This window comes from Clinocottus analis, unplaced genomic scaffold (assembly GCF_023055335.1).
Source record: "Clinocottus analis isolate CAN_PGR_092001 unplaced genomic scaffold, fCliAna1.0.p SCAF_18, whole genome shotgun sequence".
NCBI classification, from domain to species: Eukaryota; Metazoa; Chordata; class Actinopteri; order Perciformes; family Cottidae; genus Clinocottus; species Clinocottus analis.
In genome coordinates this window covers 5,797,098-5,819,783 of record NW_027175909.1, presented here as the reverse complement: position 1 = coordinate 5,819,783, position 22,686 = coordinate 5,797,098, and the positions used below count along the sequence as shown (strand labels likewise).

Below are 22,686 nucleotides of genomic sequence, written 5' to 3'. Positions count from 1 at the left end.
CCATGGACTGGAGTCAACAGTGCAGGAGGACAGTTGTCTTGCGAGGCCGTGACTGGCAGCTGTGATGGCTGATCTGGTGTTGACTTCAGGAGAAAGGGGTGTGCCCGAAGGGAATTAATGGGTCTAAGAAATTTAATTGCCTCAGTCTGTTGTGTGGATTTGAGACGAGGACTACAGAGCGTCCAGGGACGCGTTGCCAAGCGTCTTCAGGAGGAGAAGTGGACTGGTTGGCCTGTTGGCTGCAGCTCGCATCAAGCCCCGCCATGTTCAGCTGGTTCAAACGGTGGATGGGGGCTCCCGAGCCTCCCACTGCCCAAGAAGAGGCCCCGCCTCCGAGCCCGCCTCCACCAGCTACGGTACGGCCTGGCCTCTTGCTAATGTCTGACGTGTGAAACACCGAGACCTTCCCCTCATGTTGGTATAATCTGCTTATTTCTTTCAGGGCTGGGGTGATATGTCTTAGCACTTTCTCACCATTTAGACCAAACATTACTCGCCTCACACTCAGTGCACTGGAGTTGTTTTTTAGGTAAACCGTGGCAGCAGATCTCCAAAAGCCTCCGAAGCCGCTTGGCACTGATGAAGGGTGCAGCTTCAGCAGGGAGGGTGCACTGACTGCTGCTGGTTGACTGGTTGACTGCTGCTAGTTGACTGCTGCTGGTTGACTGGTTTACTGCTGCTGCCCTTTGACATTTTTGGGGCTCCATAACACGCTTCAGTCACTTAAAACAAAAACACGTGTGTCCTTTTTTTGTCTCGAGACACTTTGCTCTGCACCACCGCTGGTACCAGTTTTGTTCATTTACAGGAAGAAAAGCCCCCTGAAAAGAAGGATGACCAAGATCAGCCAAAGAAAGAAGAAGGGAAGACAGGGGAGGACAAAAAAGGAGAGGAGAAGAAAGAAGAAGCGACACAAGAGCCCAAGAAGGAAGAAGCACCACCAGGTGAGAGATCTCACCGACACTTTGTCTTTCTGAACAGAGACAAAGAAATCAGCCATGTTCACTTAAAGTGTGTGCGTGTGTGTGCGTGTATGCGCGTGTGTGTGTGTGTACTATCCAGGTGCACGCTGTTTACATGGAATCATGTAAATACAGCATCTGTTCTGCAGCTTTGCAGCTGCTTAATGGATTTCTGGGAAGAGGCTGCGCACTATTCACATCGCAGCTCCTGCTCGGCTGCTCTCGCCTCCCTTGATGATCAGTTGACGTTCGCTCAGAGCCGTCGTTCTTTGCTGGGGTTTAGTTTTCTGCCTGCCTGCGTTTGCAATCACTGCCTCCCAGCTTTGTTTGTAATACATCTTTGATCAGCACCAGCCTGACAGTCCTCATCGGCATTCGGGTCCTTCAACCTGCTGACGGTGCTCCTCAACACCAGATTGTCCTAAACACTGCATAATGCTCTTTAAATCTGTTTTTGTCCAGCTCTCTCGTGCAATCATTACGCTTGTTTTGTAATTGCTGTTTTAGATTATATATCAATGTTTAGTCCAATTAGTAGAGATCCTATCCAAAGTTTGCTTAAAATGTGTATTTTTAAACTATTTATTCTTCACGAATAAAATATGCAAGATGGCCGAGGGTCGATTACATTCATTTTCATAAAATGTCCCTACATATACCAGGATGCATTGTGCAAGCTGTGATTTAGCTATGGTACACATGCTGGCCCAATCCCAATGATGGAGTGACTGAGTTGGATGGGAAATTGTGTCGGACACAGTTGCTGTTTGTCGCTGAGCATCTGACCCAATGCAGTGTCTCCTCAGCGGCTCTCACTCCTTCAGCTTTAACTTGAACTTTTTATCATGTACAAATGTGGACTGATCCTTTATAATTGGCAGTGCGCCCCGAAGCTGGAGTCGCTCTCTGTTCCTCCTCGTCTCCAACTATGTCCCATCATGTCGCTGACTGAATGCAGGAGGAACAGATGACTCCTCATTTTACTTTATCCTCAAATTGAGGAGTTTTGTAAGTGAAGATTGTTGTGGGTGTATTTCTTTTTCTGTTGTCGTGGACATGATCACCCTTTGACATGGTTGTAAGAAAGTTACTAAAGATTGCTGTTGGGTTTTTCTTCCAGCTCCTGCATCAGGACCTGCTCCTGCCGCCACTCCTGCCGCTCCCGCCGCCGCCGCTCCCGCCGCCGCCGCTCCCGCCGCCGCTCCCGCCGCCGCCGCTCCCGCCGCCGCCGCCGCTCCCGCCGCCGCTCCCGCCGCCGCTCCCGCCGCCGCCGCTCCCGCCGCCGCTGTCAATCCAGATGGAGCTGAAGGGTAAGAGATCCCCGTATGCCCTGCGTATCTCCCGGAGGGCGAGTCAGGCTGGGCTCCAGTCACAGGTTAGGCCGGCGTGTGAGGTGGATGGACATTTCATGTACTACTGAAATGTATGGCTTTGAGACTCTAACTCGATTCAGATTCTTTATGGTTTTTCTGAAGCACATTTTGTCGACAACCTTGGACAATGTTTGAGAGCTTTTCATCTACGTGAAACGAAGCTTTTAAAATTCTCAACAGTGTGGCACGTTGTGTGGTAGGAAATAGTGCACCTCCAGGAATGCATGTTATTTGTTAAGTTGACAGACTGTGGCATTTTTTTTAGCCTTGCTGTGTTGTCTCGGGCCTGAGATTAGAGAGAAGACAAACATTTGACAAGATTAATCAAATACTTTTTTCTCTTTTTTTGCTTATCATTTGTTTATTTTAGCACAAATGTGGCCGGTCACTGGACTGAGAATACCTCGACCCTGGAGCTTCAGCTCTGTCCATGAGTGAAGTGAATCAGTTAGTTATTTAAAAAAAAAATGTTGTGTGACTTTGTAGCATTCAGTATTTACATCATAACAGTAAGACATAACTGTTACTCCTAATATCTCCCATTTAAATGTAATCTCCAAATACACATTGACCATGTTCGGGAGTGCAGAGGAGCAGTCTCCTCTGAGGCCTGCAGAGCTGCACCTCCAGTGTTTCAGCGTCCCTCTCAGTCCGTGGAGAGGACGCACGGCGTGTAGCTGCAGGAACAGCGGCCATGATGTGTGACGCTCAGCCTGTGACTCCAGACGCAGGAAAGGAGATTAGGAGCTTAGTGGTATTTGTGACCGACTTTCAGCATTTCACTTGCGTGTGAACGCTACAGCTGATCGTTCTCAAATAATTAATTTGGTTCTTTGTAGATGATTCAATTAATTTAGGTTTTTTTTTGGGGGGGGGGCCAATGAAATAAAGATTAGAGAGGTTTTATTAGTATACTATATTCATCAAATACAATACAATGTTTGAGGTTCAGATGAAAGTGGGAACATGTCATGTTGTTCTTGGGTATTATGATATATGTACTAGTGTAGGGCTGTGCGTCTCGCTGCTCTTTCTTCCGTTTTAGCAGATAAATAATAACAACATGAACCATACTGCCATATCTGCAAAATGGCCACTTAATTGAGGATAATCTTCTTCACCACATTCGCTCTCAGTCTCCTCACTTCCCTCCGCTCTGATTTATCTGGTCATCCTTCATTCACCCGTCTGTTTCCTTGTTCTCAGTGAAGAGGCCCCTCCTCCTCCGCCTCCTCCAGTCGTCTACTACCGGGAAATAGATGATATGCTCAGAAGTATCATCAAAAAGTTACGAGAGCAGACGCAGGTCCTCAAAGAGAAAGCCATAGACCCGTATGCCACTTCCCCAGAAATCACTCCGCCTGTCAGTAAGTATGGACACCATGTACATGCATGGTCAGCACATGAACGCGGCCAAAGCGCCACCTAACTCTCCCTCCCTCGCTTTGCCTCAGCGCCTATTCTAAAGAAGGAGGACTACGTCCGAATGAAGGAAGAGGAGCGAATAGCCAAAGAGGAAGCGGACAAAAAGAAGGCGGAAGACGCCGCCAAAAAGGCAGAGGAGAAGAAGATAAAGGACGAGGAGAAAAGGCTGGAGGCGGAGAAGAAAGCAGAGGAGGAGAGGCTGGAGGAGGAGGCCAGGAAGAAAGCAAAGATCCTCCCGGACATCAGCTGCTCCTTCTTCGACATCCTCTTACGTCCAATCGAGACCAAGATGGATACCGTCCTGGGATACACCCTCGATCCTTTCGGTGCGTATGGTGCCCTCAGGGAAGAGGACAGCTGAGATGAAATAAACAAACATAAACTCATCTGTACGTCTGTTTCTCTCCAGATAATCGGTACATTGCCTGGTTGTCTCTGATAGCGTTGGCATTCAACTACAACGCTTGGTTCTGCTCGGCGCGGCTGGCCTTCCCTTACCACAACGAAACCAACAACCCCTACTGGATGTTTTTCGACGTTGTGAGCGATGTACTGAATGTCATTGACATCATCGTTTGGCAGCCCCGACTGCAGTTCGTCAAAGCCGGGGACGTTATTGTAAGTCAGAAAACATGATGGGGCATCTCCACCAGTGACGTGTGTGTAGTCTGGATCTTGTTTGCATGTTCCTAAATTCACCTGAACAATAAAACGGTGCGTGTTGCTTTTTTCAGAAAAGCGGACCGATGGCGAAGGTGAATTATCGGAAATCTTACAAATTTAAGGTGAGATTGTAAGAATATGTTCAGAGTCAGGATATATTCACAAGAACTGCAATTCAACTGTTGCAACTCTACTTTACTACATTTTTAGGGTCATTTTGTCTCCACTGCATTTGTCTGACAGCCGTAGTGACTGGCTAATATGATAACATTATTAAATATAATAATAATGTATGATGTCAGTATCTTCACACTAGCTTTAAACCTGAGCCCGCTGCAGCCGCTGACACACAGCATGTGGCTCGGATTGTTTTTTTTGTTTTTTTGTTAAAGTGAAGCGATTTTACAAATGTGTGTAGCAGATGCTGTTTTATCTTTGTTTTGTATTGTTTTATGACCCCTCAGATTTATATTGTGTCCCTTTAGGAGGCCCCCAGCCCCTATGTTGGGAACCACTGGACTAACAGACTGTACATGACGTGATTGAAATGATTGAAATGATTGAAATGAGCTCCACCTCAACCAGCTGCAGGGGTTGAATGCTGTTATAGTGCAGATTGTGAATATTAACAATCTAATAATGTTATATATAATAATATGTCAATTACTTTTACTGTAATACTTGAAGTACATTTAAAAGATCATTTTAATTAGGTTACATTGTAGGTATTTTCACAATATTGTACCACTTTTTAAAAAAAAAAAAATAATAATCATAAAGTCATATTATTTCCTCCACCCCTGTATATGTCTCACCAGAGTTATGGGGATCAAATCATTGAATTCAAAGTGGTTTTGTGTTTCTCTTTTCAGATGCATCTCTTCAGCATCATCCCCTTTGACCTCCTCTGCCTGCACTTTGACTACTCCACCTTGTACAGAGTCAACCGCTTCATCAGGGTAGGCAGACAGACGGGAATGAAGAAAACAAATCAATATATTTGAGTTTGAGAAGGCCGGCGCCTCACTCCTCTGCTTTCTTGTGTGCTCTAGATTGAGTCCTTCTTTGAGTTTAGCGATCGACTTGAGAGCATCATGTCCAAGGCCTACATCTGGAGGTAAACGCTGCTGGAACAATGACGGGAAAAAAAAATCTACACTTTTTTGTTTGTTTTTGTTTTGATCCAATTCTCAGTACACCGTTTGTAAACTTCTACCATCAGATGAACTGTACGGTTGAGTTGTTAGGTTGGCTGCAAGCAGAAAATGCCGCTTGTCGACAGTTTCAAAGTGTTTCTTAACCATTTACTTTTCAGTTGTTTTACATTTTCTCTTTGTAAGTAAATGGTTTGGATATTACTGGACATCCCGGTTCACACTCTACACATTACACACACTTCTGAATTCTCAGCTATTCATTTTCATTTGTTCTGTTTTGCATCTTCTGCTATTTTCACAGCCAGTTTACATGCTGCTGATTGTTTTGCCACGACTGTATCATGATAATACTTGCAGCTAAAATGACCATTACGCCACACACGGAGCGGTTCAGTTCACTCCAATTCTTTCACATCGCCGTCTTTCTAACGCAGAGTGTTTCGCACCACGGGCTACCTGCTCTACGCCCTCCATCTCAACAGCTGTATATACTTCGTGGCCTCCGTGAACCAGGGTCTTAAATCGACTACATGGGTGTATGACGGAGAGGGCACGGCGTACGTACTGCTTTTACTTCATCTCGTTTGTGATGTTTGTGATCATAGATGTTGTTGAAAACCCGGAGAGCCTATCGCTCTTCGTGCCGCTGTCCATGGTGCTGAAAGTGTCTCTCGAGTAAATCCCTCCGTCTTCTCTGTGTCTTGAGCAGTGCCAGTTGAATGCATGTCTGTTCAGAAGAAGCTGAATTGTTGTATTGTTGCTGCCGGCAGATTTCTTTGAGAACCGCTCGTAGAATCAGCGTCACTCTCTCAGACTTCACTGAAGGCCACCTGAGCCCGTTACCTTGGCATGCATGTTGACTTGGACTCTTGGATGAACTTATTGCATTAATGTGTGACCTCACATCTGTGTCTGTGATTAACTCACAGACCAAAAATAATAAAACAAGAACTCTCTTTGGCCGAGGACTTCCACAGGAGACCAGAGGACAAAGAAACACACGTTAAAGATAGAAAGATAGAGGCAGAGCCACGACTGTACTAGGACGAGTATACATAGTATGGCACCAAAAGTACTTTTTATTCAATTGTATTTTTTTTACTAGGGCCTTTTATGAAATACTTTTTAAAATAACTTTCACTCACTTTCATGACACACTTTGAGAATGCTTTTTGTTATAGCTGTTTTGTCCTCCTTTTACAGACCTTAGTGTACATTGTGACTTCACTGTTTAGCGGAAGCGTACGATCGCGAGGCATTCATTCATTCATTCATTCATTCATTCAATCAAAATGAAGATGTGCTCTGTCCCTCCACAGGTACCTGCGTTGTTACTACTTTGCAGTCCGCAGCCTCATCAACATCGGTGGTCTTCCAGAGCCTGTCACCGTATTTGAGATCGTTTTTCAGATGGCCAACTTTTTCATTGGCGTCTTTGTGTTCTCTAGTTTGATTGGACAGGTAAGTTGGAGGAGTTTTTAAAAAACAACAACTTTTAAGTCCCGTTAAAAGCGTATATTTCACATACATTTGAATCAAACACGCTCCCTGCTCATCGGTCTTTCTTTCTCTCAGATGAGAGACGTCATAGGAGCGGCGACGGCAGGTAAAACATATTTCCGGGCATCTATGGACGGCTGCGTTGACTACATGAACACCTACACGATTCCCAAGGTGGTCCAGAACAGAATCCGGACCTGGTACAACTACACCTGGGCAGCTCAGGGCATGCTGGGTAAGACCTGTTCAAGTCACAAATGTATGAAACCCCTGCTGAGACGACCAAGCTCTGAGGTGTTCGTGTCCTCTCCAGACGAGTCCGAGCTGCTGGACAAGATGCCTCTGGTGATGAGGACCGCCATGGCTGTGGACATCAACATGACCACCTTCCAGAAGATCGCACTGTTCCAGGTGAGTCAGCAGTCACCACGCCCTCCTGTATAATTCGGAAGAATTCAACCGAGTTTTCAAAAATGTGATATCTACGTCCATCTGAACACAGCACTGAGTACCTGCTGTCGTCTCTTCCAGGGCTGTGACCAGCAGATGTTGGTGGACATGTTGCTGAGGCTCAAGTCAATCATCTATCTACCAGGAGACTTTGTTGTGAAGAAAGTGAGTGTGTGTCTTTGTGTGTGAATGATGCACCTTGGTGATCACCATGAAGCAAATGAGCAATAACATATTCAAGGTTTCAGTATCCGAGCGGAACGATGACTTCGGCGTTTATCTTGCATTTCCCCCCGCAGGGCGACATCGGTAAGGAGATGTACGTCATCAAGAGCGGAGCGGTGCAGGTGGTGGGAGGGCCCGACAACAGCATCGTGTTCGTCACACTGAAGGCCGGCTGCGTGTTCGGAGAAATCAGGTTTGTCTGCGTTTTGTGACAACTGGAACATACAAAAACATGAGCTGATGAAATTCAGATTTTATCATCATCCAGTAAGAGACTTGATGAGACTAAATGGGATAGCCATGGTACGTCTTGTAGAAGGACAATACATTCGCTTCAGCTAAATCTGGTGTTATTTTCTTTAAACTGTAGTATAGAATAGAAAACTTAGATGGCTGTAGCAACGCAGTCGTATTGTACAGTCCAAAACAACATCATTTCCTGCATTTCCCAAGACACCAATGTTCATTGAATAGACAATTTGAACACATGGTATTTGTTTGTTTTTTGCCTCCCATCACAGTTTACTACAGTCTGCCAAAGATGGAGGAAACCGGCGCACAGCTAACGTGAAAGCGCACGGCTTCGCTAACCTTTTTGTCCTGGAGAAGAAAGACTTGTTTGATATCCTCGTCCACTACCCAGAGTCTCAGAAAGTGTTGGCCAGGAAGGGAAAGTGAGTTATTAACAGTCATACTTGGTATGCAAATGTTTCATTGTGGCTACGGCTTCATTTTAACAAGTACTGTATCAGCACCAACCTCTAAAAACCATGGTCAAATCCTTAATATGACAACTAGAAACGTGATAATTTAATTCTGTAATGTGGCCTGTTAAGGACTTTGCGTGTCTTTGTGTGTGTAGGAAACTGACCAAAACCAAAGGCCCTCCAGTTGCCAAAGAAGAAAAGCCAAAAGGTTTGACAATGTTTGGACAAAAACCACAAACACCTAAACTAATTCAACTCATGGCCAATTTCCGCAAAAAGAGCCTCCAGACTAAAGGTAACGTCTTTACAGCAATACAACATTCTTTATAGAGACATAACTGAGAAAGGTGGATTTGTTTGTCGACAAGTAGCCTTGCACTACGATGACGTAAGTATTGTATAGCTGTTGTAAATGTTTACGAGCATTGATGAGTATTCATGACGGGGTAAACAAAAGCAAACCTACAGGAGACACGCTGCAGGTTTTACTCAAGACACAACGACATAATGCTTCCTTTTGTCTAACGTCCACAGGAACATGACGGGGAGCCCAGATAAAAGTTGGCTGTGTGATGCTGCTGCGCTCCACCTCTTCAAATGTGTATAGTTTTGAATATTACACTCATCGGCTACTGGCAGGCCCACAAGAAGACAGAAACAGGGCAGCTGTAATTGTAATCTAATATTATTCACTTGGTAAATGTTTGTAGATTTCTTAACAGCTATATTTAACCTGATGGTTAACAATGTGTTTGAAGTCTGTTATTTTTGTACGAAACAAAGTTAAGATGTTCACAATAAAAGCACCGACTACTACTGAGCATTAGAATTTTAACTTCCAACAGAAAATTAAACGGGAAGACAACAACAGTCCTGGCTCTCGCTGTGTGGACGACCTCGGTGAAAGCAAATGCAATAAATGACTGCTCACTCGTCACAGTACCACAACCCAGTGAAGTAAAACCTGAGGCATTGCCGAGTTCAAATGTGGTGCTGGAGATGTGCAAACACTAAAGCGTGAGAGCAGTGTGTTGAATTTTAAGTGTTTGAAACACAACATGGTTTAAAGTTTTTGTGGACTGGTTGCAACCTGCAGAGCTCTGCACAACAAGCTCTCTAGAAATCTCTGAGGCCAAAGAAATGGTAACAGAATGGTAGACAGAGGGTAATACTTTTAAATATCAGTGTTATTTAAATATCAATAACACCAGAGCAGCCTGAAGCTTTTGACAGACATTTTAAATCCACTTCACAGAATAAAATGCACATAAAGCTATTGAAACATAATTTGTAAAAGCAGTGTGTAACATGATGCATAAAAAATAATACATTTAAAAAAGAAAATCCGCACATATGTAGAATAAGCTGAAAACAGAAGTTGAAAATAAGGTGTGTACATTCTTGTAGCGTCCTGCTCTCACGCACAACTGCAATTGGACATTTTCTCTCAATGTGCAGATAGCTATGCACTAACATGACTGTGTGTGACCTTTTGTCTGGATTGTCAACAGGTCACGTCCCTCCGACTGCTCTGTGCACATTTACAGAGCGGTTTCAGCTCCCGGCAACCGTTTCATGAGTCTGTGTTCAAAGTCAGATAATTGGGTCATGTGGTCTGCAGGATACTTGGTCAGAACTTGGCACTGGGATACTCCCCCTAACAGATGTAATGTGCAGAAATGGTCCTTTAACTCGGGAGCTTCCAGAGGATTATCTGTCGGTCCTCTCCGCCGGTGATCACTGTGGAGCACAGCTCACTCATCCACATGGCTGTGACAGCACCTGTGCAAAGACATCATCTTCATAAGGAACATATATCGCATCACGACTTAAAAACCATACTTCATCATATTGCAATATGATGATGATGATGATGATTAAAACTGGTATTTACAGAGGAATCGGTGCAAAGGTGCTCTTAAAAAGCTGTGAGTGTTGCTCAAACAAAACATTCACAAAGACGTGAACCAGGTGAGAGGTACCTGAATGTGCAGGGATCCTTTGGGTGACTGTATTGCTGAGCACGTCCCACAGCAGGAGGTCCCCAGACTGTCCCCCACACAGCACCGAGTTCCCGTCCCAGCAGAAACACCTGGACCCACAGACGTTAAATAATTAGACCTGCAGCACTGTGAATGATATTCATATTGAAATGGCGCGAACACACATACACAAGCCAAGCGAAAGGTTCTGGACTTGCTAGAAAAGCAAATTCTTCCACTTTCACATCAGAAAACTAATTCAACCACCCTCCCATGTCAGATCAAAATACGATTTATAACATTAATTCTCACGTATATATGACTCTCTGGCTGCTGGGACCTCTTGGTTTGGCTAAATCTGTCTTTGCTGTTGCAGACGGTGCGCTCTTACCTCTGCTCCTCCGCAGCTTTCACAGTCGAGATCACCATCCCTGTCTGGACGTCAGTAACCTTCATGCAGGAGTCAGCACCTACACTGAGGACGTGTCGGCTATCTGAGGATGTGATAGTCAGAGTTCTTACTTCAGTCATGCTGATGGTTGGCTTAATTTGGAGGTGCAAGCCAGCACCAATTACTATGTTCAATACTGACCCTTAAAGAAAATTCAAAATGAAATATATTTAATATATGCAATATGACAAAAGTCATATTGCATCACCTAAAAGGTCTCTCAGACTTGAGATCTAATAAACCAAACAAGAACCAACTAAAAAAGGTCAACCCTGGCTCTACTTGACACGTACCAGGACTGAAGGCCACGTGGTGGATGGTTCCCGTGTGGCAGTGGACTTGCTGCAGTGTCCCGGAGCTGCTGGTGTCCCAGATGGTGACGGCTCCATCTTTGCAGCCAGAAACCAGCAGAGTCCCCGCTGCATTCAGACCAATGGTGTTCACCTTTGTAAGAAAGAGGCGATATCACATAGGGAACAGCTCATTTGTATGTTTTGAGTGCTGCTGCCACTGTTCAGTGTTCAGACGCAAACCCCAACACGTCCCAGCTCCTCTGAATGAAGTCCGTTAGAAATAAACTCTGCACACACTTTAAATACAGAGATATCTTCCTCACTCACCCCAGCATCATGCTCCAACTCAGCCAGCAGCTCAAACTGGGATCTCTTGTGACCGGAGGAGCTATCAGAAGCGCACTGCCAGACCTATGAAAATGAACATCGTCATCAACGCCTCCCTCTCAATTGAAACACACACATAACCCAGAAAATAAAGTAATACATGCACCACACCCATCTGCAACAATAACGCAATGTTGTTCATCTTTCCCCCACACACACACACACAACCTGTCTAAATGACAAATCGCCTGATCAAGTTATGGCTGAGTAACAATCAAATAGCATCGCCTCATTAGAGCACTTTGGTTTTCACCTTAACGGTGGAATCCCAGGACGCAGTGTACAGCCGGTCGTCAAACCAGCACACCTGACTGACGGCGTCGTCATGGCCCATCAGTGTGTCCTGCCGCCTGCCGAACGGGACGGAGTAGAAGTAACTAAGGGAAGGGAAACACGCGGGTCAGAGTGAAGTCCTGAAGATCAATATGAAAGTAATATTAATACACAATAACTATACGCACACATTGTTGTCCCAGGAAGAGCACACTGCAGTTTTACCGTCCGCCAGCATCAAACATGACGATAAGGCCTGTAACCAAGCAGTTTACTGTTTAGAGAGAGTCGACATGGATAGAGAGAGACGGTGGAGTGGAAAGTAAATATAGCTGCATACCATGTTAGAGAAGGACACGCTTCTCTGGAAGTCCTTCAACTCTTTGGAAAACATTTTAAGTGTTGTATCTGGAAGAAAGAAGAGTGAAGAATTGTGTGAATTAAACTAATGAGAGCCTTTTGAACCAATCTTGTTGGCCCTTTCTACTTGTAAAAACATAACCTTGCTGCTTCTGATGGGAAAACTAATTGACACTTCAGGTATTCTTTTGATTCCAGTATGAGAGTCTGACTGCGATGACATCACTCTGCACCATTATGGCAAGAGAAGCACCCCAGTGGGCCACTAGAGGCAGAAGTTGCCAAGATGTTAAGCACAAACTCATCACACAATGTCACTAAGAATTATGAAAGCGGCCCTACTTTAAAGAGTCTCAACACACACTGACATGGCGTGTCTTGCTACTTTATGATGACGGTGGAAAAGGTTCAACGTTACACTTGTTATGGGGTGAAATATGTCATTGTCATGCAGTTCCCAAACAGTCTCTTGATCCTTTTTCGTGCTTCAACACTAACCAATATCTGTGTCTTATTTAAGATATTCTCCAGACCTTGAGATGTGGAGAAAATGGCTGCTCCATCAATAGACACAGCGATGCCGGTCACCGCCCTGCAGGGCCAACACAACGACTCAGTTACATACAAAACAGAACATGTGCAAACATATCTTGGGTTAATGTAGCAGTCACACTATTACAAACATAGCAAAGACACGACTGACAAAACTACAGTTGCAACAGAAAATGTTTCCTAAGTGAAATGTTTAGAAATGTGAGAAAGCATGTTTTTTTAGTGTCTTTTTCCCCTGAACTGGAGGAAGTAGCTCTACAGCGGCCACCTGTCCACAGCTGTTGCCCCTCTACAAATGTCTTCACCATACATTTGAATAAGTTACTATTCTCTTTTCTGCAGCTGCATGCCGCCTTCTAGCTTTGCTTGCACTTCCTCATATTTGAACCAGAGCTTTCACTTCATCTTCATCTTATCTGGACTCGCGATGCAATTACATTTGTACTTTGTCATTACTGTAGCCAACTGCATGCCTCTTACTCTTTATGGATCTTGTGGCTGGAGATGGGTGTCAGATTTCCCATGTTTGTCCAGGCTAACTTCCTGCTCTCATCGGTCAGGTCTTCAAAGGACGAGTCCTCACTCTGAGAGGCTGCAAAAAAAGCACAGGCAGATCTGCAGTTAGGACTTCTGGAGAATACAAATGACATTTTAATGCATTAGATAGTGGTGAACGCTCCTTATGCAAATTAACTATGCATCACTGAAAATAAAACACATCAGCAGTTATGGGCACATTATTAATTATTTCCGACTGAAATGATCTAGATAAGTTGACTAATAATCAGTTTGGATGTACTTTAATATATATTATGATTGGACACATTTTGGTTTATGAACTAAGACTGAAATGTCTCAAGACAAGCGCTCCACTCACAGAAAACTCAGACCTCTGGTCTGCTCCACTTAGAGGTCATAATCATCACTGGCTTTACGTTACATGCCATCAGAGTTCAAGTACGGTTTCAGATATTTTTATTCTTTGTAACCGTATGTGCCGATGTAAATGGACCCTTTTCTAGTCTTCAGACCACTTCAACTCTACTTGTCATATTCACCCGTTCACACACTGTGGTACTGGCTGAGGTGCCACCTGCTCGTCAGGACTAACTGACACACACACACACACACACACACACACACACACACACACACACACACACACACACACACACACACACACACACACACACACACACACACACACACACACACACACACACACACAAGCAATTTAGGATTAAGTGTCTTGCCCAAGGACACATCGACATGAGTCAGCAGAGCTGAGTATTGAACTGCTGATGCTCTGATTGAAGGACTACCCTGCTCACCACTGAACCAAAGTCTCTCCCCACTACCACCGTGTGAGAGTGTGTGTGTGTGAGTGTGTGTGTGTGTGTGTGTGTTTCTGCAAGTCTACCTGGAGACAGGTCACTGACTGGTGAGTTGCTGCTGGGGCTGTGAGTTATGTTTTGAAACCTGGGCGTGATCCTCTGAGGGTGAGCGATGGTGAACAGCTGTGTGGGCGTCTGGCCGAACTCCAGGATCTGTGTCAGCATGGCGATTCTCTCGTCAGGGTCGTCAATGCTTTTCGGAAAATGGGAAAGTTAGTTCCTTGATGTGAATTATCTTTATAAATAATTAGTGAGTGGCTTTCTTTATTACCTATCACAGTCGATGCCTCCTTCATAGGTCAGTGGGTGAAACACTGAAAGATAATGAGATAAATAAGAGTCGTTGTCAAGCTTTGGTCGGCTTGATGTTGGTGAGCGGCCGCTGTATTTTACCGTTATGGGCTGCGAGAGCTTCACTGCCTCTCTGTTTAAAGCCAAACACCAGGTCAATCCACTCGTGAAGGTGCTCCGACACATACTGGCACTCCAGCGCTGTCCTGTGCTTTTGAAGAAAATCCTTGGTGTCTGGAGTCGTGACAAACAGGACACAGTAAATATGAAGCGGCGCACAGAATATTCTTTAAAAACAAGAGGTAGAGGGTCAAGAGCATCATGTTGTCAGATGGATGTTAGCTGTGTGGGGAAGGAGTACACGGCACAGTTTACATGCACATCATGATCAGTTACCTGATGCCCATGGTGGGAGAACAACATCTCCCACTAAGCTCCCGTTCTGCCTCCTGCCCAAAGCAAGCCTCAGTTTGTTCTCCATGAAGCTGCAGTCCTTCCCGTAAAACTCTGGAATCAACTGCATTGTGGGAAGGCATACAGACGATGATGTCAACACTGATACCATGCTTTACCAGGGAGATACAGTTTTACATTGCACTTCAGTAAGAACGTTGTATAAACAGATAGTGACAATAACCAAATGGAATAATTGCTTGTTTTTAGACTTATCATTATACCCAGTTATGGTTGGAGTATTTTCAGCATTGAAATTCTCAAACCACCCTCCACCTCCCGCATCTGAATCTTTTGCCACTAAATCTGCATCTTATTAAAACAGCAGACAATTCAAGTGTCAAAGCACTTGGTTCAGAGAGTCATGTTCACAGCTGTGTAACAAATGAACTGAATTGAAAAGAAGAAGAAAAGAGCAGAGCTCTTATTCGGCTGTATTGATAGAGCACACTCTTCAGGTCCAGTGTCTAAATAACATACAGTAGTCACATTTTACCTCTTTGAAGTCTGTTGCCCCCTCTAAGCAGTTTTTCCATGTGTCCCCGATGCTGTAAAAAATAAAATCAATGCAGATGAAACACCATAACATCTAAAATCATACCTCCTTTAAAAGCTCAAAATACATTTAATTCATAATTTATGCAACAATGCCTTATCATTTTAAGATTTAATATAAATATGTATGCATCCATCGTTCGTAAAATCCGCCTTGTCCCGCTGATTTGTGGCTGATGACTAACTAGAGTCCTTGGTTAATCAAAGCAAAGTAGAAAACAATGTACCTATTAAACATGCGATCTGCGTGGTCGTAGCGGCCATTCTGGAGACACAGCATGTGCTCTGGAGCTGCAGGGGAAAAGATGGTAAGCATTTTCCGTAAAAGCAAAGATGGCAGCGACACATCAGACTCTAAGACCCAGAATACATTTTCAATATGAATGACCTCGCCTCCTGTTAGTGTGATCAGTTGTGAAAGGTGCTCCAATGATTTGTATTAAGTGGTGTTTGTTTTGGTGAACATGGTCTGTATTACTAAAACTAAAACTATGCCAGCTGTACTGAGGCTGCAAAAGCATTAATAAAACACACAGTACTCCATTAAAGTAAACATGTTTATGTTGAAGCTTTTGAAATCACATTTTAAATGAACAAAGAAGAATTGCAGTTTGACATGGTTGTGTTAATTAATGCACCTTAATAAAAACAGACCCAATGGTTGAGCAGTGGTAATGAACACAAGCATACATAAACACACTGCGTGTGTGTGTGTGTGTGTGCAGTGTGAGCTGTGGTTTCCATGCAGGCTGGAGCTTTAACGAGGACGTGTGCCACGTACCGACTCTGACCAGGTAGAAGAGGACGTAGCCTGGAGAGGAGTAGTGACTGCCGTACATGAAGCGAGGCTCGGGCATGCCTCTGTAGCGAGCCTGTAACCATAACAACTCAGTGATAACTGATACTCACAGTACATATAGAAAATGTCTTTATTTCAAAACAGTGAGTTTTGCCATCAATGGGTCAACAACCCAGAAGCAGCAGAGTCTCACCAGCAGCTGGTCGAGTCGCTCCTTGTTTAGTGCTCCCACAGGTTTGCTCAGGTCCCTGAATGTGGCAGCATTTGTTAAATCTGGGAAACAGAAGAAGAAGTCCTGACGATTATGCTACTGGTGCATGTTTACGTACAGCAATAGCATCTCAGACGCTGGATGGGTGCAGACCAGGATCCCCGCAAGGCTCTGCCGTAACATGTTATGTAAATTAATCCGTGAGCGTTTCTTTCCCGTTGACTCACCCAGCCGCGCGCTGGTGTAGTCAGCAAGGACCCAGGGGAAGACGGGGTACTGGGAGAGGTCGTTGCAACTCCGGTCGGCCAGGTTGTTGAGGTGAAGAAGGTACTGGTAGTTGCTCAGATGGCCGCGCTGCCACTGCAACATGTAACTCTCTGCCGTGTGCTCGGTCACATGGTTCTCTGAGCGAGGAGGAGGAAACCAGCAGGGTTAGTCATGTCTTATGGGGCTTCACCAATATTGGTTTAATAAGGCAGACATATTTTGGATCAATGCTGATTGCTGATACACAATTAGTAACTTATGGGACCCTGACATGTCCACTGAAAGCCTGGTTACATCATTGTATGTTTGCCTTATGTTGGAGAGTTGTTTGTGACCTTTTGAGGGGCAGTAACTTACATCCATAATAAGTAAGCTTCAGTATTGTTGACCTCAAGGCACAGATTCACTACAGGATTTTGGTTCTCACCCAGGAAAGTAGCGATGTAATAGTAGATTTCATCTCTATCAGCTGTCTTGTAAAACTTCAGGTAGATGTCAGAGCAGAAATCATTCTCCGTACAGAACACCTCAAGACCCTGTGAGAGGAGACACACACACAAACACGGGCATTTAAAATGACTCAAGCCCGATTAACCACAGTATTATTATTATTATTATTATTATTATTATTATTATTATTATTATTATTAATAATAACTTGCTCTGGCTAGCTGCACTCACCAGAGGTCTGAGTCCGTGCCGTCTTTTGTAGATTCTCCTGACACTGTGGAGTTTGATTTGAATCACCTGTTCCTGAAAGTCACATAAACGTGATATTAGTTTCACCTCAGCTCAATAACCTCGACCTGTGCATGTCCACTCGGATGTGGCGGCTCACCGGATATCCATTGAGAGGCTGGAAGTAGAGGCTTTCATCCGTTATGCAGACGTGGCCGGGATTGGACACCAGCGGCATCACCATCTCCACGGCACACTCCATGTGAGGCTTCTCGGCAACGCTCTGAAAGCTTTAAAAACCGCTGTCTTATTCAGCTGCATATTAATACTACAACAATAACCGTTTTGATCTTTGTATTCTGTTAAATCACGGCGGAACAGACAGTGAAATCGTGAATCAGAGTGCTGAAGTCAACATACCAGTTTTTGTCAAAAGATGACCTCGCCAGTCGTGATTGTAAATTGGCAGCAATCTATAAATATACAAGAACTGTATGTTTGAACACGGATGATTATATGAAAGTTACCAACAGTTAACAAACACCATGCACGGCAGGAAGTCAGATTAAGTGAAGTACAGTAAAAGATGCAGAATGGATTGTTTGTGCTGATTATCCCATCATCTTTCAGGCTTTAAGGGGCCCGCTGTGTGCCTGAACTTTAAGTATAGATTGACTCACCATTGCAGTCTGGTCTCCGAGCTTATCGAGACAGGACGCCCTATGGAGCTGCAGAATTACCCACAGTCAAAATGAGCAGAGCCACGCCAGCACAAACCACAGCAGGAAAGACCCAATTTCATGCATTTCCCTTAGTCAAGCACAATCTAACCTTCATCAAAATACTCTGCCCGACTCCCATGAATGAGGAAGTAGTGGATGTGAATTCAACCCCAAACAGACAGTTGCTACAGTTTGGGATCAGCTACGTACCTGAAGTAATGTTTGAACAACATCTTCAGTTTTACTCCAACCTTCCAACTGAAAGGACACTTTCTTTGTCCCCTGCAAAGGTGATGAGAAGAGCGTTTCATTTCAAATCCACATTTCAAGTGTAACTGATTGTATTTCACACACTATTTTAACTTCACGGGACCTTTACCCTCCACATGTTTTCAAACAGATAAAATTAAGAATAAAAACACAAAAAAGCACATAAGAGCACCGACTTGCAGATTTGCTTGAACAGCTTTTCATACTACAAAAGAATAATTGCATAAAGAGCACAGTCAAGTCCATGGAGGAGAACCCCTGTTGAGCTTTAGTTGACTCACCCTTTCATTTCTGTAAGGTGCGATGACATTAGTCTCTTTGATGTAAATAACCTGGAAAAAATACATAAAAGCTGTCATGACAAATAATGAGCAGCTGGAATTAATAAAGATGACTGTGGGCAGGCAAAGACAAATGAAGATAGCTAATTATTCCCACATAGAGGACTGATGCATCTTTATAATAATAAAAATAATTTTAAAAAAAAATCTACATTTTAATAATGCCTCACCTGTACACAGGAAATAGAGATGACAGATGGCCTCGGTCTATGAGGAAAAGACAAACAAGTTAAAACAACAAAAGGTTCATTGCATTGCGAAATCTTGCATTACTTTAAAAAAATGACATTTTTGACATTGTGCTTATTAGCACAGAGAAACCAACAAACTAAACTATCTGGTTTGTCATCCAGAAACCAGCATTGTTTGTTTTAAAGAATAAGATACAGTATGCCCAATCATTTGTAGATGCAGAAATGGCAACCGACAAATCCGACTCGTTCTGCCTTCACGTGTGTTTGGAAGAAGTTATCCGACCAGTTTGTCAAACTGAATAAACATCAATGTGTGAACTGAGCTCAAGATGAAAACATGCTCACTCGTTGAAGGGGTTGTTCTCTTGCTCCACAAACTCAATCTTCTTACAGTCTCGAAGAGGAATCTGCAGAAACACAGAAGGATCACATCTTGTCATTTCTCTCAAACCGCACCATTAGTTCTTCTATCTTCAGAGTTGGAAGATAATATTATTAGAAGACGTTTTCCAATTTGTTATTCCTCACTTCCTGTTTCGTTAAAAGAAACCTTGAAGCAAGAGTTAAAAAAGAGCAAACTTTACACAAGTGCATTATTAAAACAAACCTTTAAAATTGGCTCTGCAGGATCCTCTGGATCAAATATGACGGATCTGGAACAGACCTTGAACGAGCCTCTGACTTTTCTGGAAGGAAAATTGATACTATAAAAGACCACAACAAAAAATTATACAAATATAACCTGATCAATACATTATTATTGTGCTCAACAGTGAAACATATACAACACAAAGCCGTATTTAACAGTTTTGAAATGTCCCAGCAGATTTCTAGACGAAAGAAAAAAAAAAAGAGGAACATGCACTTTATTATTACCCTTGGGGAAATTCTACAGCTGCCCCCTAATCGAGCGTAGCGGCAAAAACTGTCAAATCCAGTGACTGGTTAGACTGGTAGAAATTGGCAGAATTAACTAAAGACCTGCTTGGACAACACTACATTATCTGAATGATCTTGTTCTGAAAGGCTCATGCCCTTTTAGTTTGCTCAAGCCTTCACGACAGGACGAGATGACGTTTGAGCAGCTGCTGCAAGTTTCAAAGGGCTTTGACTAAATGCCAGCCAGCTGCACATCCCTGATAAGGACAATACAAGGGCTTTAAGCACAGGTTTACAACTTATTTGGTTTTACACATGATTGAGTTTTGGCTGAGGTCACAACATGGTAATCAGGATGAAGACATAATATGGTGAGAACAAAGATGACACAAGAAATAACTGCTGACCCAAGCTGACAAATATTACATACATGTATGTCACATACCTTTCCTTTTTTGAAGCGGTTGTCACATGGTATGCAGTGTGCTGTTCAAAATAATATTCCTCCAAATCCAGCAACAAGAGAGAAAATCTAGGATGAAAATATAAAAATGCAAGATAAGAATCTGCTCTCTCTCTCCTAAATTCATTGGCAGGTCTTTTGAGGACGCATTTACGAAAAACAATCTCATAAATGGCCTCATGGCGTGTCACTCGGGTGATGTCACATGCTCGAGTTGCATTGTGGAACGGTTCCCTTGCCGTGCTGCATCAATTCAGAGTTTTAGGAGTGCAACGCTGAATTTGTGGAGTACTTTTAACATTTGAGATGCGGTCAAAAGTTTAATTCCATCAGTAATTTGGTATAAACAGCGTGAAAACATTTTCCATAATGATCTGTTGAAAAACACAAAGTGTATATTTCATTCTTTCAGACTACTTTTAAATGATCTAAATATAGAAGGAATGGGCCTTTAATTAATTGTTAACGCATGTGTTCAATGTCAAAGCTATACTGGACTTTATTTAGGTTTGATGACATGAATGATGTACATTTAAAAGAGAAATTAAGGAATTGCTGGGAAATTTATAATGGTTGCACATCCAGGCAGTTTTTCACGCGCTTCCACTGACCAAACCTCCTGGACATGCAGCATCTCTACTGGATACTCAGATAAAAACCCATCTGAATCTGGGATGAGATGCCAGTAGATAACATTTAGGATGAAGCGCTCATCAGATGCACCTGTGCATTTCCCAGAAACATGTTTTGCTTTATGAAGCTCCTGCTCATCCTGGATAGGTTTATTTTATTTTTCTGTAGCCGTTCACCCTCCATGATGTCCACAACTGCTGATTGTTGATAGTTGTGTCCACTGGACAAATGTTAGCCTCTTGCCGTCAAACCCAACTGCTGATAGCAAAACGAATATGATCACAGAACCTGTGCAATGCTGCCAAAGTATGAAGAATTACAGGATGAGTAACCCAGTGCTGGCCAGTGGATGCTAACTTCTGATGTTAGAGAAGGCATTACTGACAAGCCAGTATATATATATATATATATATATATATATATATATATATATATATATATATATATATATATATATATAAATAAAAGATAATAAAGGCAAGTTACAATAATAATAAAAAGCTCCCCAACTAAATTGGTAATTCAACTACTGGTTTGCAAACACCACTTCACTTTAGTTAATAATATAGTTTATAATATATTGATCTTCATGGACAAGTGAAGCTCCGTAAAACAGATCAGATCCTCTTGGTGGATCATCATTTAAAAACTTTTAGGAGGGGGCCCCTCGTGATAAAAAAAAAACAACAACACATATACATCAGAAAGAAAGTGTGTTGTCTTTAAAACATATTAAAGGAGATCCTACCAGGAGGTTTAAAAATAGGGTTAAGGAGCTCAAACGGGGTGGAGACGACCGACATATGTCTGTGCCTCGTTGCGTGGTTCCTGGCGGACAGCCACGGACTCTAGTTCCTGCTAGTCACCGAGGACACTCACCGAGGACACGAGGACACTCATCGAGGACACGAGGACACTCATCGAGGACACGAGGACACTCATCGAGGACACGAGGACACTCACCGAGGACACGAGGACACTCACCGCGCCTTCAATAGCAGGCGCGCACCGCACAGCTGACAGCGATGCTCTCATTAGCAGACTGGCCCAGTCTGACGAGCCACTGTAACACGACTCATCCACAACAAGGGAGGACAAAACACACCGCCGCTGCCCTGCGGAGCTCGCGCTCAACCCCACGCAGACAGACAGAGTAATGTTGCGTTACGGATAAACTGCACACATACCTTTCTTTAGTTCGCTCTTGCGTCTTTAAAAAAGCCATGACTGCGAAACCATGCCCGTACCAGCTGAACGCCGACCAGCCTGCTCACATCTCTGTAAACACGGAAACTTGCTTGCTGCCCACCACGTGACTGACCCTAAGACAAATGATCCGTCGACAATGGGGAGGACAGAGGGCTCACTCTGACTCTGTTTCTGGATACCATGACTGCGTAGCAACATTTTGCCCAGTCTGATGTACCCTGACTTGTAGCATTTCTATTTTCTATTTTCATTCTGAGTTATTCCTTAACGGAGCACTCGAGTGATTTGGTATGTAAAGTTAGGAGACTTATAAGGTAGATCTATAAATAATGGTTTCAATCAATTTCAGTCATTTGTTTTTACTCCAAAGAGGATACACTTCCTGAGTGTATCTTTTTGACTTTGGACTGCAACTAATGAGTACTACTGTTATTGATTAATCTGACAACATGTATGTTTGTGATTGATTGTTTCTTCTCTTAAGTACCAGAAACACAGTGTACAATATTTATCATAATTTCCCAGAGTATTACAATAATGTGTTTCGCACAGTTGAGTCCAAAACCC

General features: G+C 43.5%; 2 protein-coding genes across 3 annotated transcripts; one reads left to right on the top strand and one right to left on the bottom strand.

Moving 5' to 3' along the window:
• Positions 1–263: 263 nt before the first annotated feature.
• Positions 264–8,804, top strand: cngb3.1 (cyclic nucleotide gated channel subunit beta 3, tandem duplicate 1). Its single transcript, XM_068582321.1, has 17 exons — positions 264–356; positions 809–944; positions 2,083–2,272; positions 3,542–3,702; positions 3,790–4,086; positions 4,170–4,378; positions 4,495–4,545; positions 5,296–5,382; positions 5,476–5,540; positions 6,015–6,137; positions 6,900–7,041; positions 7,156–7,315; positions 7,394–7,491; positions 7,612–7,695; positions 7,830–7,948; positions 8,277–8,429; positions 8,618–8,804. The coding sequence occupies exons 1-17, from the start codon at positions 264–266 to the stop codon at positions 8,790–8,792; spliced, it is 2,343 nt and encodes a 780-aa protein (XP_068438422.1). The 3' UTR covers positions 8,793–8,804.
• Positions 8,805–9,225: 421 nt separating this feature from the next.
• nsmaf (neutral sphingomyelinase (N-SMase) activation associated factor) lies at positions 9,226–22,196 on the bottom strand. 2 transcript variants are annotated; one of them, XM_068581566.1, is made up of 31 exons: positions 22,098–22,196; positions 20,260–20,346; positions 19,543–19,621; positions 19,281–19,342; positions 18,912–18,948; positions 18,682–18,732; positions 18,341–18,412; positions 18,089–18,136; positions 17,829–17,881; positions 17,569–17,698; positions 17,412–17,483; positions 17,158–17,266; positions 16,691–16,867; positions 16,446–16,525; positions 16,235–16,325; positions 15,681–15,744; positions 15,395–15,446; positions 14,842–14,962; positions 14,548–14,679; positions 14,426–14,468; positions 14,181–14,347; positions 13,241–13,352; positions 12,742–12,800; positions 12,189–12,256; positions 12,037–12,104; positions 11,829–11,952; positions 11,516–11,599; positions 11,189–11,339; positions 10,836–10,938; positions 10,445–10,554; positions 9,226–10,244 (listed from the first exon to the last, which is right to left on the bottom strand). In XM_068581566.1, exons 1-31 carry the CDS (start codon positions 22,133–22,135, stop codon positions 10,150–10,152), a joined length of 2,739 nt encoding a protein of 912 aa, XP_068437667.1. In that variant the 5' UTR covers positions 22,136–22,196; the 3' UTR covers positions 9,226–10,149. The 2 variants fall into 2 exon arrangements, with proteins under 2 accessions (XP_068437667.1, XP_068437666.1); XM_068581565.1 differs by lacking the exons at positions 16,691–16,867; positions 17,158–17,266; positions 17,412–17,483; ... (8 more) ...; positions 20,260–20,346; positions 22,098–22,196 and having other exon boundaries at positions 16,235–16,314; positions 16,446–16,461.
• Positions 22,197–22,686: the final 490 nt, after the last annotated feature.